Here is an 18,701-nt window from a genome sequence, read left to right as displayed (position 1 = left end):
AAAAAAACAAAATAAAAAATCAGACCTACCATTAGCTCCCATAGAAGGCAATCTCCAGAGCACTGTCTGAGCAAGGTCCAAAGAGTATGACCCAAGAAACACATTTTTACCTTTTTATGGATAATGCAAATAGGCACAATCAAAACATTTATAATGCAAATGTTATTTTGCCTCTTAACTGAGGGAGAGAATATCCAACCAAGAAAAGCACAAAAGTGAAGTGAGGCACTGATTGTCTGGGTGCCTTTCTGAAGGTACACTTCAGTTAAAGTCAAGTCATTAGGCTCAGCAGAAGAGGAAGCGGATGAAATCCAATCGAATGCATTACAGAGGTCAGACTAAATGAGCTAATGGTCCCTTCTGGTCTTAAAAAATCTATTAATCTAATTTAATTCTCTGTTCTACTCCTCATACCAGAGTCAATTTGAACTCATTTATATGAAAAAACACATTACAGCAGCCTTACACAACACTGTGTTCTTACCATGCAGTTTTAGGCTACCCAAAAGCTTCATTTACTCCCCACCGAGCTCAGGAGGAGGCTTGATTTACCCATAAAGAGAACTTACATTTACAAGCAAGGCACCAGCCACAGGCACCTCTTCCAACAGAATGTTGCATGAATGTTCACCTTGAACTGTACAAATCAACCAGAAACTTGCCAGAGCACTCTCCACCTTGGCTTTACTTTTTGGGTGATGGCATCCTTCACTCAGCCTGATACTTGCCACAGAGAAGAGCCCAACGCTTTCATCAAGAAAATCTGTTCCAGTCATTCCAAGGACATTTCTCATGAATAACTTGTAACACACTCAATATTGCATCAAGAAAATACTTGGCAGTTACTGTCCAGTGAGAAAAGCAAACACTTACGAGGAGAAGGCCAGAAATATTCACTGCGGTTAAGGCTACCAAGGTACTCAATATGCTCCTATCAAGCAAATATATTTTATTATCCTTCAAAAAAAAAAAAAAAAAAAAAAAAAAGAAGAAAAATTTCCCTGATTTCTTTTCTTTCTTTGTCATACATGTTTCCCTCCTCCTGGAGCCTTCACGCTCACATTAACATCACCAGTCATTTGCTTAATTTGGCAGTACAAGAGTGCAAAGCATCACATGAATCCAGGCTGATCGACCTTAGTGAGCCACAGCATCCTCCAAGCACGCCTTGGATAGAGGGAATAATTTAACACAGAGGAGCAGCTGAAGGCCAGTACATGGGGGCTCAAAAAGCTTTTCTTCACATGGTAGGTTGGAAAGATCTTAGGAGTGGGGTACGGACTTCATCTCTGCTGGCATGTCTATAATTGATGTTGCCTTTACTTTTTCTCTCTGCCTGCAGCTTAGACAGCCCTTTCCCTGTCTCTGTCCCAAACATCAACAGATGAAAAAGAACTGCAGAGCTGCCTAACGCCTCATCTCTCCAGTGGTTGTCTTAATTTATTCCAGCTATTTGAGGGAAGCATGAATGGCACTCCAGTAAGCCAGCTCAAACTGGTATAAAGGCAGCTGATTTTCCCATCTTTGTCATGACCAGTGTATAACTTCTATACTTTTTAGCTCTGATGTTTCTTTGGGTTTTTTTCCCCCTCCCCTTTGAGTCTCAAGCAGGTGGTACTTTGTGAAAACAGACCTGAGGGGCTACGTAACATAAAACAGCCGGTTTGCCTCTTCAGTGCCAGTCTCTTCAAACTGAATCCTGTATTTCAGTGAAACTTCCCTTAAGTCCTGTTTCCTCTCAGCACATTTTAATCAAGCAAAAATCCTATTTACAGTGAAGAAATCCCGTTATAGCGAACAATCATGACATTGTTTTCTTGGACACATCTCGTTCACCCAAGCCTTTATTGCCTCCTTTGCCCTCCAATCATGAGCACACCCTTAAAAAATAACCTTTTCAACATTAAAATGTAAGGCAGATATTGCAACTTAAATTCATATGGATATTCACCATTTGTTCCAGCTTACAATTTATATATTCTTTTTGGATGCTTCAGACACAAATCAGGATGTCAAAGGGCCTCTCACTGGCAAAATGCAATTCCTTCCAGAGCAAACAGCAATCCACTGCAGACTCACTCCTGAAGCCTCTAGCCCAAACACCCACCAGCTTCAGAGGATTTATCTGAATAAAAGCTGTGCTGAAACTCTTCTGGGATTTTGTCCCAGAAAGTTTTTCATTTTATCAACCTTTACGTTTGCACACCTAGTGGACTCCCCTGAAAGAAATCAACACTTCTATTCTTGATTTTTTCACAATTTGACTCTCTTGCTTTAGCATAGTTAGTAATAAAAAAATGCACTTGGAGGGGGAGTGCTTTAAAGTGCTTACTACTTATTTCTTTCCTTAATCTGTGTTCCCCTTTCAGGGCCATTTCACAGCCCTTCATGGCTGGTCCCATTTCTCCCTGAACACGGAGGTCTTCAAACTAGCTACCAACGTTCTTTTTGCTCCTTCAACCTAAATTCCCTTCCTATCAGTAATCGATCCAATCCAACCCTACCATGAGAGTTCAGCTGGATTTATGAGGATAATGCTGACCCTTCCATTCCTTATACATGCCTTGGGGTACTTCTTATCAGCACTAATATACCTCTGGAAAGCTGACTTGCTGCTGGACCTGAAGGATGGGGACCCGCCAAGGGCAGCACCACAACTGCCTGAAGTCAAGGGAAGACTCTTTAAAGACCTCCCTTAAAGGTTCAGTAATTTTGTAGCTGACTCCTAAAGAGCTTCTTACTCTTCTTTAACCTGATTATGAAGGCAGAAAGAAGGACATCCAATGCCTCCCCTAATTGCCTTGACTCTAAAGCAGAAAATGGCAGGGCATCCATAACTGCTCTCTCAGTTAAAAAAAAAAAAGAAAAAAAAAAAGAAAAAAAAAGAAAAAAAAAGAAAAAAAAAAGAAAAAAAAAAGAAAACCTGGCATAGCAGCACTGCAGAGTGCTGGTGGCATTCAAGAAGTTAATTAGCAACACTGAACTAGACTTTAGGAGACGAGTCTTAATAAGTGTTGCTAAAAATACTGCACTAGTCATTTCCAGAACAAACACAATCAGTGGCAGACGAGGGAGGAGAGCAATCCAGACCCGTGAACTACCGTGGTGGAGGTATTTTCAGTGGGGAACAGGAATAAAGGCTGCTCATTTCAAAAATGCAGTAGCAAAAAACCAAATCCAGGATAACCATGTCCCAAGCCAGGCCACACCAGAACTGCAAGGAGCAAAAGGTGTTTGCCCCACACCGGGTGTCAAAGTGCACAAATACAACCTGCATGGAGAGGGCAATGCCTTGAGAAAAAGCCTGGCACATTACAATCTCAGTTTGGGCTGGGAGGAAAGGAGCTGGCAGAGGCAACAGCTCAAAAATGGAACATCCAGGAGCCTCTTCTTGGGCTAAAGCCCCAATCCCATGCAGACCCCCATCACTGTACACAAGCCAGCTAAATCTGCTGGCCAAGGGATAAATGATGGACTAATCACTAAAATCATGCTTAAAAACTCAGCACTCAAAGGCTGTCTCTAGTAGACAATGCAGCCCCTTCCTCCTGCAAAAAGCAGCCTTGGACATTTGCTACGTGTCACCTCTTGCTCCCTGCTGCTGGCAAACTGCTCTAACCCTAAGTGCTGGCACATTCACAGCTGGGTTTGGTGCTAAGTGGACTGATAAGCCATGGTTGATGTCAGCATGACTCAGTGGTCTTGAACTCAATGAAAAAACAATTAATCACTACTGAGGCTGATTCCCTCACGTTGAGAAGCTCGCTGCACAAGAGGAGAAGCCACCATCCTTCACTGGCAGTTAATGCTTTTTTTCCTAAGCAATCACCCCTCTATCTGCATCCCATGCTTGCTGCCAGAAACAGCTGTCTCAGCTTTTCAGACACGTTCTTGGCAAGGTCCTTTCCCCCTCACGGTGTTGACAGGATTATGAAGTGCCGAAGCCTCAGGCCTCCTTTTGTTTTGAAGCTTGAAAGTGAAGTTTTAGCTTAATCATTTTGTCTCTTCCTGCCCTTCCCCCCTTACTTCAACCATCCTGGCTGCCCACCAGCCCCATCCCCAAGCATTCCCATGGGAACAGAATCCCAGTCCGTGGATATAGGCAATGGCAACAACTGACCTCCCATGAAGATACGGCAGTACCCCAGTTTAGCTCATGGATGGGTTAGGTCGGCTGTTCCATTTTCTCAGGGTGGTCTAAACAGGTGCCTCAGAGCAGGAGCAGTAAATTGAGGAAGAGGAAGGCTGCTCCAATTCTGGTAAAATTATCTGCTCTTCCATGGTAGTTTTATTTAGGAAAAAGGAGCAACCACATACTTATTCGTACTGAAGAGGCACCGAAGTTCATCCCACTGTGCTAACCAAACAGTATTAATATTTATGACAGGCTCTGCAAAGGCAGAATTTTGAAGCTGAGGAATATTGCACTTTTTAAGGGTTATTTGTGATGGGGTAGACAAAAGAGCTCGAACTCCAGCTTTCCAGACAGAAAGCAGAAACCCCTAATTTCAGAAGTCTAGCGTGGTATGATGCTTTTTTATAATTTTCTACTCAAACACTGCTTTACAAAGAGGGCAAATTTAAAACAGGATAAAAATTAGGAGATAGACCAGGCCTCAAAATGGAGTAGGAAAGCAATACTGTCCTCCTGTCCCTTTGAGCTTAAGGTACTGTCTGCCCAACAGATGTAGGCTGAAAGGCCTGCTTTGTTGTAAAAGATGTTCTGCTTTTTTCACCTCCAAACTCAGACATCCCTTTCTGCCCGAGACAGCAAAAAGGGACTGAAATATTCATTGCCTAAATGGAACATGAATATGTGGGCAGATATTGGTGGTTGGAAGTCAGGGCTGCAGTCATACTACACGTTTAGCAGAAGCTCCTGAAAGCAAGAGCTTATCTCTCTGAAAGCCTCCAGCAACACTGTGCAACCAGCAGCTGTCACTGTAAGCAATGAGCAGGAACAGGAGTGAGAGAGGCAGGGATGCTCCTACATGGGAGGAGAGCAACTGGAAAGTAAAAACACAGAAGAAGCAGCAATTAAAAACTCAGCAGCTTCCTAAAAAATGGCCTTTGTCCACCAGGAGAACTGCTCATCAGAAGGGCTCAGCTGGCCTTTTAAAATGCAGCCCAGATTCAACTTCAGAGATAGCAAATGTGGCTTATCACAAGGGGTTCTTGAAGCCATAGCAGTTCATATCCTGTGCACAAGTGGGATTTGAGATCCTGCAGCCCTTTTGGGGCGTTCCTGGGCAAGGAAGTCGGGTGTCGGAGGCGAGCAGCGCAGGAAGCAGCTCCCAGCCACGTGTGAGCACATGGCAGCCTTGAAATGTTCAAGTTCCTCTGCCCACTGCCCACATTACTCAGCTGTCAAAGGAAAGGCCTCAGATTTATGATGTGAAAATTACATTTTAACGAGGTGTCATATGTGTTTAAAGTCCTTACTCATCACCATACTGCCACGTCTTTTACCCAAGACACAAATGCACTTAATTAGCATATTATAAGGACAGACTGTTCACCTTATCTGCATTTTGAAACTGCTTTAGGAAGAAAAAGCACAAAACAACCCAAACATTCTGACTGAATAAAATACTTGCAATCACACGTCAAAGGAGCATCCCACAATACTCGACAAAATGTGGAAGATAAAAGTTTGACATACACCCTCTGGGATTCTTAAAATATCAGAGAAATCCATGTAATTTCTGTATCACATTTGATTATCAGAATGGCAGTCTACAGTGTTAATATGAAATGTGCAGAAGACACTTAAGCACATTTAGGCTTTATCCAAAGTCCTACAGATCATATCACTATCTTCCTTATATACTGGGCATATTTGTTTATTAACTTCATACGTCCATGGAACAGCCCATATGGTAATGCTTGGGTCTCCTGGACATAATTTAAAATATCTTCTCAAAAATAGACGGTCTGTGTCCCCCATGTCACTGGGAATGGCTACCAGGACATCCAAGGCCAAAATATGCACAAAGAGATCTTTAACTTGGTTCAAGTTCTTCCCTGGACTTCTCTACTATGGGGAATGCTCCAGTGCCCACCTAAGCACCCAAATGCTCAGGCAGCATATCCTGAGCCCTGGCAAGAGCTGCCAGCACTTGGGCACCTAATAAATTTAAAAGACAGAACTTGTGGTCTGTGTGATGCCCAGGACCCCCTGGCTGGTGTCCAGACAAGAGCTGTGCCTGCTCAGGGAGGTGCTGAGGCACAGCACCGGGAGATGTGTGCTTGCAGCACACATACAGCACTGGGAAGCAGGATGGGAGCACTTCTCCTTCTTGGAGAGGAAGGTTTGTTGATATTTTCTTGAGTTTATTTGCACAGAATGTATCATAAGTGAGTGATGATTAAAACAGGTAACTCTGGTGAATGTCAACTGATTAGGTTGACATTAGAAAAAATTTTAGAAACATTAGAAAAATTTTAGACATTGGAAAAACTAAAAAAAAATCATCCTGTCACTACAGCCTTCTGTTTCCCCCTCTGCATATGTCTAGTAGGACACATAAAAAATAACCTGAATACTGTTCTGGGTTTAACTTCTTGAAGAATGAGAAGAAATTCAGAGCTATCCTTACTAACACTTAAAATTCACAAACTCAATAGAAGCTACAAAGAAATAACCCAAAACCTCAGGAGCATTTATGAAGAAGCATTCTCCAAGAAGCTCATTTTAAGGCCAAACAGCTCAAAGAAAATACACTTCAAAGGCTTTTGGTATCTTCAAGTTCACTTCTTGAGGGCAGACATTAATGATAGGTTTCTTGGGACTTGCAGGCACTGAGGAGTGTTTGCTTTCAAAACCACTTTTGGGATAAATGAAAACAACCCCAGACAAAAGGGGAACAAAAAGGAGCGGGGTAAAACCTTAAAATGCAGCTTTTCTCATTTCTGAGAAAAAGGAATAGTTGGGTTTAATTCCATCAAGAGCCTTGAATTGATTCAAGATCAGCTAAACTCTGCTTTTAGCACTTCAAAATATTTTGTTTTCTCCAGTAACTTCAACTGCTGCAGAAGTTGAGCACAGAAACTCCACCATTTGACATTCACTCTCTCCAAGGAGTAAAAGCCCCTTTTTTAAAATAGTAAGTAAGAGAGGCACCGCAACAGTGAAGGTCTCAAGTATGCTCCAAACCTACATGCACAGATCTTTAATTAAAGATAACAGAAAATGCTTAGACACAATGTGAACAGCAAGAGGATGCGAGCGCCGCCTTTCCTATAAATGAAGCAACTCCTGTCAACTCCCAATTTCTCAGAACAGTTTGGGAAAAGACTGAAAATGCTTGATTCTAGGTGAACTGCAGTCCCAAAACCTGTATTTTATTTCAGATACTCCTGAAATGCATGATGAAATGCAAGTGATTTCCAATAGGCTGCTGGCTATTTAAGTAGTTAAGTATTTCACTTTTCTTGTTATGATCAATTTTTGGTTTTAAGAGCTCTTCTAAAACTTCACCCTTAATTGTTTTTTAACAACCCATATGTTCAACCCATCAATTTTACAATCCTTCTTTTATTTTCTAATTAAGCTGATATTGTTTACAAATTTTGCTACTCAAATTGTAACACCATGGAAAATGCCTGCATTGAACATGGCTCTGATACAAAGAAACACTGATGATTTTTGAAGAGAAGAGACACATATCAACAGTCCACTCCATTAAAAATAAAAATCTAAAAAAGCCCAAATAAAAATATCCTGGTTCTTCACTTCTTTCCCAGGGTTGTATCAGCTTCAGTTCTTCCTCTTTGGTGGAGGAGCTGGGTTTATACCAACCAGATATTTAGTGTTACATGTAAAGCAATGCAGCATGAATTTGGTGCTAACCCAAAATGGGTTGCACTGAACTTTCAGAGAAAGCACCATGCAGACCTGGTCTCCTTGCTCCTCTCTGCAAAAAAGCCTGATGTCAAGCAACTATTTGTCCACCTGTCCAACTCAAAATCAGTGCTTCTATCTCACTGATTCATCAAAACTTGTTCCCACTGATCGGGCTATGTGGGTAATGGAGCAGTAAACTCCCTTAGTGAAATTTTTTCTCTTCTCTTTGAAATGTCTTGGCCCATTCGAGTTTTCTCATCAAAAAATTCAGCTGCTGTCAGAGCAGACGTCTCAAAAGTCCTCTAAACTTGTAAAATAGTGAGGTAATGGGATCCTTATGCAGTTTTGCCAAAAAGGAAATCCTAATAATTCTCAGAGAAGAAAACCACAGGTAAAATTCAGCCTTTCATCCATATTACAAAGCTTTGTACAAAATTTGCACACAGGGAATGTCAGAGAAGGCTCACCAGATTCCCTGACACCAGATTAACTCCCTCATGCCCACCATCCAAAGCTTAGAACTGCTTCACCTTCCTATCTGAGCACTGGGGGATTCTAAATTCTCATCCAAACCAGAGTGAGTGGCTTCAAACCAGAGTTACACAAAGATAAACCAAATTCTCACAGATAAACCAAGACCTCACACACTTTCAGCCCCCTGCAAGGTTTTCACCTACTCTCCCATTTCACCATCTTACACTGCAAAAAAAGGGAGAACAATTTCCTTTTTTTTCCCTATTTTAGGTTTTTCACTGATTAAAGCTTTTTTTTTTTTTTTTTTTTTTTTGTATTAAGGATGCTATTACTGACAATGGTCACCACATGAACAAGCACCAGCAAAGAGTCTGTTATAATACCTGGAAATAATTCACCAAAAATGAGAGAAACTCTGTGAAATGGAAGGGATGCAATTGATTTCCACTCCTTGGGAATAACCAATAGCTCACAAATTGCTCTGCTTCACTCCACCACCCAGAAAGTACATGCCTGTCATTAAGTCAGGAGAAGGAGAATTATTACTTTATTTTTTACTCATCTGAGATCTTACAGAGGTCAACATCATTGAAAATATCTCTACTCCTTAACAGTCACTCAGTTCTTGTTCATCTGCTTCTTCAAGTTTTTCTTCTCCCCTTCATTACATTTTTATAAAAAAATCACAATTTCACTGCCAGTTTACTACTTTTATTCCAGCCCTCCCCAGATTTTCATACCCACAATTTCTTTCAGCATCTCTTGATCCACTTTCATTTTATATGGGTAACAAGCTGCACACAGGAAAAGAAAATCTCATCAACGGAAATCTTTTCATTTCTCTTTTGTAATCTAAAGCTCTGAATACCCTCATGCACGTTCAAGTTTCTTACTTACAAAAGGAAATGTTTCAGAAAAAGCCACATTACTGGTTGAATACTTTACTGTCCAAATTATATTAATTCTGCATTTTTTCTTACTTTTCCACCCTTTCAAAGCACACAATCAACCACAAGAAATACCTGATGCTATGACTTCATCAGTACAGTAACAATCATTTAAAACCACTGAGCAAATCCTGTTTGGAAACTCTTGCAAATCATGCAAGCTTGACCGCAGTGCAGGCTAAGTTTGTTATTAGTAAAGTAGCAACTTTATGAATGCAAAATGATGATGGAATTCCCTTATATATAAGAGAATATACCTAAAGTAACTACCAGCACATTTCTAACAGGAAAAAAGGTGGAGAAGCTGGGAAACCTCTGGGGGCCCAATGATCCCCTAAGATAAAGTATAGTAAGTCACAATAAGTCCTGAAATGCTTTAAAAAAGAAACTTTACAGAAAATAAAGCAAGAATTTAGAGGATTTTGTTGATTCTCCTCCTGACTCCACACTTGTGGGTGCATGCTCACAAATTCAATTAGTCTGAGCTTCTCTAAAAAGACAAAACTCCCCCAGCTTAATGAAACAAAGTAATTTAAACTGGCAGGCAGTTTTCCTCCAGCTGTTTGCAACAACAACAACTTCTATGCTTTGTTTTGTCAAAATTCCTGCAGAAGGGAAAATGATCTGATCATGTACGAAAGAAATTCGATTCCAAATAAAAGACTGCTACCCCTGTGAACAAAAGCATGGGCATTTGGAAACTGTTTCAGGCTACTATGTGCTATGATACTCCTTCATTCATTTCATTTCAACTGAGACAAAAAAAAAAAAAAATCTGCACATATTAATGTCTTAATAGCCATTATACATCTGTGGAGGGGCTTTATATGCAGAAACTCAGCCAGATCAGTAGGACAGGAGTGTACTTCAGCTTTTCACAAAAATAAATATTAAAAAAAAACCAAAAAAAAAACAGGAAGAATTTTGGTTTGGTATTAAACCCCTTACCTGCTCTGCTGTCCAGTGGGCCAAAATCCAATGAGTATTTTACAACGTGATAGTTGTTCCATACATAGAGGAGGTTGTCCCGGGGATTATAATCCACAGCAGCAATGTACTGGTAGGAGTTTGGAAAGGGCACATCCACCATGCTATCCTTGCTTTGGTCAGTGTTATATATGTAGTCTATTTTATTCCCTGTGGCTTCATTGTCGTCATCTTCGTACACAGACTTCACCACATATAAAATCCCACAGATCATGAAGGCATTGGAAGCTGACCTCTTGTCATAGGCAGTATCCCACGTCCCTTCGATCCTTAGCGTGTAAGGGTTCAACTGGCTAATGACAATTTTGCCATTATTCTGTTCTGTTGCATAGATTACCCAGAGCCCGTTCTCGTCCACGGCCAGGTCTATGTCGGACTTGCCTCCCCAGCGGTAGGGAGAGGTGTCGTGGTAGTTGGCGTTGGCGATGATTGCCTCCCCGCTCTTTATCCTGGTCCGCAGGTCGAACTTGACGATGTTCCTGGTCCGCTCCTTGTTGAAGAACAAAGCCCCGTCGTACACCACGAACCCCGTGCCGTCCACCCGGTGCGGGAGCTTGTAGGTGGTGGTCGGCCTGCCGGCGATGAAGTCGTCCTTGGAGGAGTATTCCGTCAGCGTGTCCGTCCGGTACGGCGTCCAGGGCATGTAGTAGATCTTGTCAGAGGCCTGCAGAGGGTCCTTGCACCAGGCGCCCGACTGGTGGTCAGACTCGAATAAGTGTTCGCTCTGGTAAACTCCCTTCAGCAGTCCAGGGCAAAGAAAAACTGTCGTAGGGGAAAAGAATTTGAAAGAAAAACAAAAGTTAATGACAGTTCAGGAGTGGCTGGCCAAAGCATCTCAACAGCTTCTAGTCCTGGAGCAGAGGACACTTGTGATGAGAGGAAACCCAAGAGCAATGCCTTGGAGCTGGAGACTATCCTTCCTGCCCACCATATCTCTGGAACAAAATCTGCTCCATCAAACTGGGTTTTTCCCCCCCGCCCCCCCCTGCTTTTTCTATCGGCTGTGGCTCGTTTTCTTATTGCTTTTCAAATCTATTTTTACAGGTATACTTACTTGGACCACTCGCTTTTGTAAACTCTGAAATGAATATGTGCCCCCAAAGGATTTCTGGGTTTGTGTTTCCAAATTATATTCTGCAGTGAATCTGTACCTACTAGGTGAAGGGCTAAACTCCGAGGGAATTGATCCACATATTTATTTGAACAGCCCACAGAAGAGTGGCCTAGAAATGGAAATAAGAGAAAGAAATTCCCATCCTTACAGCCCAAGTGATATTAAATATTTAAAGGATACCAATAGCAAAGCAGAGGTGAATCCCTTAGCAACTCAGAGGAGCATTTAAAGCAAAGGGAGTGTGGGGGGGGAACACCCATCTGGAGTATAACTAGGAATGAGACTTTCCAAGCTGCTACAGGACACATGAAACATGCAGTCCACACAATTAAAAACGAATGACATATGGATGCTGAAAGGAAAAGACAAGGAAGAAAGGAAGAAAGGAAAGAAGGAAGGAAAGGAATAAAGTTTGCTGGAGAGGAACCCAATGTCTAGATTTTAATCAGTTAAAAAATGTCCTGTTAAATATAGTAGTAATTCAAACTTAAAAACATATACCTTCTATTGTTACATGAGAGGAGCACAGAGGAGCAGTTTGACTAACTGGGATGCTTTGCTGCTCAGACTTCAGGAGGAGGGGGGCTGTTAGGGGCCAGGGCACACCCAAGACCTGGGAAGAGGCTCAGCCACTGCCCGGCTGACCTGGGCCCCACGGGAACACCACCTGCCAGGGGCCAGCCGGCTGGATGGGGAGGCAAGAGGAGGGATGCTGCGGAGCAAATCTGGCCCTGGCCATCCCCACCAGCACCCTCCTGGCCTGGAGGCACTGCACACCCTTCAGGGGGAGAATACTGGTTGGTTATTTGGAACGCTGATCTCCGCACAGTGACCATGACGATGGGATGGGCGGCAGGGAGGCATGAAGAAGTATCCCACCGCGCGCTTCCGGCAGCACGGGGCTGGCAGGATGGGATCCCACATTCACACTTCCTGCTCGGAGCATAATTGATTATTTTTTGTAAATGCAGAAATTGGTAATGTTGTCTGGAGAGCAAGACAGGAGGAAAATCAGATTTAATAACCAGTATAAAATTATATAGATCCATTGGAGTCTAAGTAACCACGCAGAGTTGCTGAAAAAGGGGTGCCATTTCCAAGAGGCTTTTATGCCATAATTAGATATACTTATGCACATACATATGTATGCACACCTTCCAAATTCTTTGGGGCAGGAAAATGAGTTCTCTAAGCCTTTGAATATAAATTTAATGAAAAAAAAAAAGGTGGCACCGGTTAAAAACTTTTCAGCAAACATGAGTTATCTGGTGAAGTTGAGCAGCAGAGATACTAAATAAACTTTAACAAAAAGGTAGTGAGAATTAATGACAAAGTATTTCAACTAAAACGTTAAACTGTTAAATAACTTAGCCTATACATAAGTAATATATATATATAATTTGAAAGGTATTTAATTACCTTTTTGTTCCACTTCTATTGTAGAGAGAGAGGTAAAGAGAGAAAGGAGAAAAGAGAATAGATTAATGGTACTGTATTGGCCAGGTACTTTTCTTTACCTCTTTCATAAGAAAAGGAAGATTTATTAATTTACTTTGGTATGTGAACATTTATATATATATATATATAAACCTTTCCTCTGATATATACACTGGATAATATGCAGACAAGCTGAACAAAATACAGATAAATTTTAACTTGAGAAAAATCTGGCAGAAGAAAAAAAAAAAGCCCAACACCTGGGATGTAATGAGCCCCCTGGACTCTACCTTGTCAGGAGCAACCTTGGACTAGTTTCATAGAACAAAATGAAATATCCATTAAGTGAAATATGACTGATACAGCTTTATGTACAGAATAAAAATTCCAGGGAGAAACTTTATATAATATACATCTTCATACGTTTTGCCAAAATCCTGTAAAACAGAGATCCCTCCCTAAAATAGGAAAATATTAACTTATAACATGGAAAAAAAAAAAAACTTAGGAGAATCAAATGAGGCATGTCCATGGATGCTTGTAGAGTCCTGTCCTTTGTCTTGGAGAAACACTTCAGTAAGAGTTGGAAAAAAGCACTGGAAACATTGTAGCACTTATAAATAAGATCCCAAAGATTCACAGTGTTAATGAGACAAAAATATGTAAGCACATTTTTCAAAGCCCAACCCCAGAACTTGCTGGATATTTTAGTGTGAATTATTCACTGTGCATCATAATGCTGCTGAAGAGACTGTGTCCCTTTGGACAAAGCCCCTTTCAGGTGGAATAAATAAATAAATGAAGTGCACTTATTAATTCCTGAATACTTGGTACTAGTTTCTGCACCTAACAACCTCCTGCAACAAAGTTTGTGGGTCCTCATCCAAAAGCCTCCTGCAGTTGTGGCACAGGCCCTGACTTCTTCCAGCTTGGTGGGGACCCAGCAGCCTCCGCACCCCAGCCCTGTGGTTTCCTGGTTCCGTGGGGCCTCTTCCCCGAAGGTGTAAGAGAAGACAGGCCCCATGAAATAACAGAGGGAGAACTGAGAACTTGCCAGCAAACCAGGATGGCTTTGACAGCTGAGATCTCTGTTTGGAGAAGTGAGACAGGAATGCAAAGGTGTGCATGCGTGCTTTGGTTTTGTTGCCCAGAACTCACTCTAGCCCTTTCCAGGCCGAGACATCTGGCAAGTGTCCTCTGTTGCTGGCATTGCAGAACTCTTTGCATTCAAAAGTCTCGTTCATTTGGATGGGAAATTGCAGGCTTGGAGGAAGAACAATTTCAGGGCAGGGCTGCAAATGCTCTGGCTAGACATGTGGATCTACACGTCCCTGTCCAGAGAGGCATACAGCTGGAGCCAACTGCAGCTCCCACAACGAGTGTTTACAAACTCCAACAGCCTTTTTTACCTGGGCTTTGATTCAGGCTCCTTTCTACCTCATAACAGGTTAAGGTTAAAGGCAAATGTTTCCAACATGTGGCTGTCAGGGCTCTAGGGAGCAGAGACAATGCATTTGAGTGCAATCTGGTTTTGCAAGGGAAGGAGCCAGCAAGATTAAAAGGCTCCAGACACAGCAGTCAGAGAAACCCACACACCACTTGTTCTCCCCATCCTGGGCTGTGGCTGGTCACAGTTAAGTAAGGTATTCAGAAAAGCATTAAATGTCCCTGGCAAAAGCAAGAAGGCAATGTGACAGATCCCCAAATATATGGCTTCACACTGATTCCCCTGGCTGATGGTATACAGTACCTCTGGCAGTATAGAAGGCAGTAATTTACATTTCCAAACGCGCAAAAGCTTTTGTAATGCATTCAAACAACAGCATGATATTGTAAAGCAGGGAGAGAGAAGCTTCTAGAGGACATAATATATTTGTGACCAGCTGATCTGAGTGACCTGAAGCGTTGATTACTCTTATCCTGAATAGCTCATATGTGTTATTAACACTCAGTGCTGTATCCAGCTCTCTTATAATTCCAAACACGGATGGGTTTTGGTGACCTTCTGAATGGTGCTTCCATTGTATGTGTCACAAACACCTATTTTCCCTCTGCTAATTTAAGACTTAATGCTTTTGAATTTCAATAATAATTCAGCTTACATTGGGGTGCCATATTCTTCAGACAGGTTCCATGAGAAGCTTGGAGGATTTAGATCATTGAACAACATTAAAAGAAAGGATCTAATTAGAGTCTGATTATCCCTTCAGTTACAGAACATACCACTGCAAAACTGTCTTCATAAAGTGCTGGTATAATATTTTTTTAATTTTTCCCAGTTACAGACAATTTTACATCTGTTATGCCTGTACCAGTCTACAGAATTTAAGTACTGATGACAGCACAGGGTTTACCTTACCTACACAGTTCTACAGAAAAAAAACCAGGCATACACAACTTTTATTCTTATAGTGAGGTCTTCCATTCCTGATGTCACTGCATGGGTGGAGAACAACATCACCTTGATTCCCTACAGTGGTTGCCAGTGCCATTGACTTCAACAGTGTCAGGGGCCAAAAGGAAATCAAGGACCACTTGCTGTGTCTGAGGAGAGTTATAAACAAGACTTTCCACATACAGTGATTTTCTCATGATTTTTCAGATGGAAGGAAAACTGAGGACAACACACAATCATGAGCCACTACAGCCTGTCCCCAAGCAGACTCCTGCCACCCGTTCAAAGAAATTGCACAAAAGCATTAATTAACTGTTCTTACTAGTGCTGGGTTGAGGCACTGAAAACACACTCTGGCACAATTAACACTTGAACAACATTAACTGCTCATTTTCTTACCGCCACACTGATTTGCACTCAACTATTTAAGGCACAAGCACACAGTGGCAGAGACATACAGAGAGCCGTCTCCCTGGCACTGCTTCAAACCCACACAACAGCAGCATAAAACTCCTGGGAAAAAATATGTGAGTAGGGGAATGTTAAAAGGCAATTGCAAAGGCAGTGCAAAAATGCATGCCCTGTACTTTGCTAGTTGTTTAATTTTTCTTTTTTAAAAGATGTTTAATAGTGGCCATAAGTGACATCCACTCCCTGCCCCTGTCCTTCACACATGTGATTGATTTAACATACTCAGACTAATAATTAAAACACTCAGCACTAAACACATAGTTAATGACAAAAGGGAAGGACTAAAAAAAACGTGTTTTTGAGGCTGAACTTAGAAGCACAAGCTGCAGCTTCTCAGTCATGCTAGAGTGTGTTTCATGCCAGACATGGCTGCATCTCATATCCACAACCAACTTGACCCCATGCATAGGGAGGTAAAGCTGAAAAGCAATTTATGTGTTTCTCCCTAACACACAGCCCCATCTGTGGGTCCTAGGTTGAACAGGGATATGTCTGAGAAGCTGCAAATCTAACAAGGCGCCCCAAAGCACGTCCATGTAGAGCCTGCTCACAGGTGAAAGTGTTCTTCTTTTTTGAAGGCATGGTTGAGTCCTGGAGTCACAGGAGAAAAAAAAAAGGAAAAAAAAACCTACAAACCAAAAAAACCCCAAAAAACTAGAAACGTTTAAAATTCAGCAGACCTAAAATAAATACACCTAAATCAAGGGAATGAAAATCACAGAATCACAAAATGGTTTTGGTTGGAAGGGACTTTAAAGATCATCCAATTCCAACCACCCAGCAATAGGCAGGGACACATTCAGCTATGCCAGGTTGCTCCAAGCCTCATTAAAACATGAAAATACTTTAAAAAAAAAATTACATTTCAAACCCACTCAACCCCCATATATGGCTTTCCAGAAGAAAAGCTAAGAGAGCGAGCTTGGCATTTATATGACATGCTCTGGCAACCTGAAGTTCAACATGCTGCAGAAGTACCCATCTCTGCTTCTTTTTCTTCTCCCCACACATAATTAAAGTGACAAAAGAGACCACACAGCCAAGTTCAGTGCTCACTCTGTGCAGCACAGACACAAAACAAAGTACATGGCACCATTTCTCCCATCCACCCACTCCTTCTAGGAAAGCCTGGAGTCCCACTGCAGTGCAGGTAGGCGGTCACCAGACCCCAAACGCCTTGATAATGGGAACACAGCCACAGCCACTGCAGCAAGCTCCACCAGCAGAAAGTCAGATGATATTTTGCCTCTACGCAAAGGAATTCAAACTATGGTCTTTGGGTTCACTCCCTCCAATGCAACTGTCCTCTCTAGACAAGACACAATGGCCTTTGTCTTCCTCCCCAAGTCACAGCTAAACTCCCGTCCTGTCAGTCCCAGTGAAACACTCATTTTCTGAGCTTTTAATGTGAAAAGTTTGAACTTGCAAACAGGGGAAAACCCCTTGAGTCTTGGCTCAGGAGCAAGCACAAAGAATGGAAGAATTAGGTTTTCTAAGACTATTTTACAAATACATACGAGTAATGCTATTTTTCCATTTTTGCCGCCAAGTCTTCCTTTACTTTGATTTTTCTTTTTTTCCTCAACATGACGGGTTTTCTAGAACACATTTAAATGGAGAACAGACCCCATTAACATTACTGGAATTTTCAGTCCAAGAGCAACCTGACACTTGAATGTAAAGCACTCAGACTTTCATTCTCCAGCCAGAGGAATGAAGAAATTATTCTTATCAAGTATATCACCATGAATTATCTTCCCTGTGGCTGACAATTTCTCTTATGAAAGAACATTCAACCTCAAGCCTCTCCAATGGAGCTCTCCACCAGACAAAAATTATTCTACAACCTAAGCTTTAAAGTTTCCTTAGGTTAAAACTATTACAGTGGTGGGAGAAACTTAGTTTGTAACATTATTTTAAGGTCTCAGCAAACAGAGTACTTCCTTCTTCTTGGCTGTATGTAACTATGTGTGCACATTAGACTCCCTCCTGTAAAAGCTGGGGGAAAAATAATGGATTTATTGCCCAGGAGATGTGCCTGCATTTTACAGCAGATGAAGAGTCAATCCTTTATTTAATAAAAGAGAGGAATAATCTCACCTGCTTAACTTCCAGATGACGTTTTTCATACAATATGCAAGCACTAGTAAACAATGTGCTCTACAAGTACTTTGAGCTACAATGGCTTCATGTAACACATTCCTGAAATTATCACCTCCTAATTAATTCTGCTGTGAAGCACAGAGATTGGAAATGTCAATAATCTATGCTTTCATGAACCACAACCTAAATTAGATCCTTAAATATGGTATCTATAGATCTGCAGAAATCAAAGCTGTCATTTCTCATAAGTGGATTTTTTTTTCTCCTTAGATTTCCATTTATCTGATAAATTTGTGAAACCTTTCAAACCATTAATTTGGGCTTCCTTAAAATGTCAGTGCTTTCAGTCTGCTTTTTAATACATAATAACTAAGCTTAATAGATGTTCACTAAAATAAAACTAAGGATTATTAATGTTAAAACACCTGTCAGTGTAACTTAAAGTCATCAGGACCCAGGAAACCACTAATATACATTAAGTCTTGTCCACTAGAGGTTTCTATGAGATGAAAAAAAGTTATGGCTTCCTACAAAATTGCCTTGTGTATTCTAGATCAAACTTCAGGCTATTTTGGGAGAAAGCCATCATTTTGTTAAGACATTCACATAATGGATGACAGGCATCAGAGGCTCAGGCTCTCACATGGACTCTCCCACAAAACCCAAGTAGTAACAATTGCTTTTCCATGGCACTGTCCCCCTTGAGGCAAATTTTTCTATAAGCTTAAATGTTATTACCTCATTTCCTAATTTTAGTTACAAAAGCACACAAAAAAAATTATTCCTTTAAATATATTGTAAAGAGAGAACCAAAAATCTCTCCAGCAGAAAGCAGATGAAACTCAGGGAATTCTGACTTTTGGGATTAAACAGATCCATGCTGTGTGCCTGGCCCTGCAAGAGGAGCAAACAGCGAGCTGGTTCTCA

The 18,701-nt window shown here is 41.4% G+C and overlaps 1 protein-coding gene across 20 annotated transcripts in view; it reads right to left on the bottom strand.

Moving 5' to 3' along the window:
* The window catches only part of ADGRL3 (adhesion G protein-coupled receptor L3), a 493,319-nt gene that overhangs the window by 165,008 nt on the left and 309,610 nt on the right, over window positions 1-18,701 (bottom strand). For all 20 annotated transcript variants that reach the window (XM_066548038.1, XM_066548041.1, XM_066548022.1 and 17 more), the window contains one exon: window positions 10,216-11,016. In XM_066548038.1, the coding sequence (XP_066404135.1) occupies window positions 10,216-11,016 (801 nt within the window). The remainder of the gene's footprint in view (window positions 1-10,215; window positions 11,017-18,701) is intronic.

This window comes from Molothrus aeneus, chromosome 4 (assembly GCF_037042795.1).
Source record: "Molothrus aeneus isolate 106 chromosome 4, BPBGC_Maene_1.0, whole genome shotgun sequence".
NCBI lineage: Eukaryota > Metazoa > Chordata > Aves > Passeriformes > Icteridae > Molothrus > Molothrus aeneus.
Note: the sequence above shows the minus strand (reverse complement) of the source record. Positions and strands in the feature narration are given on the sequence as shown.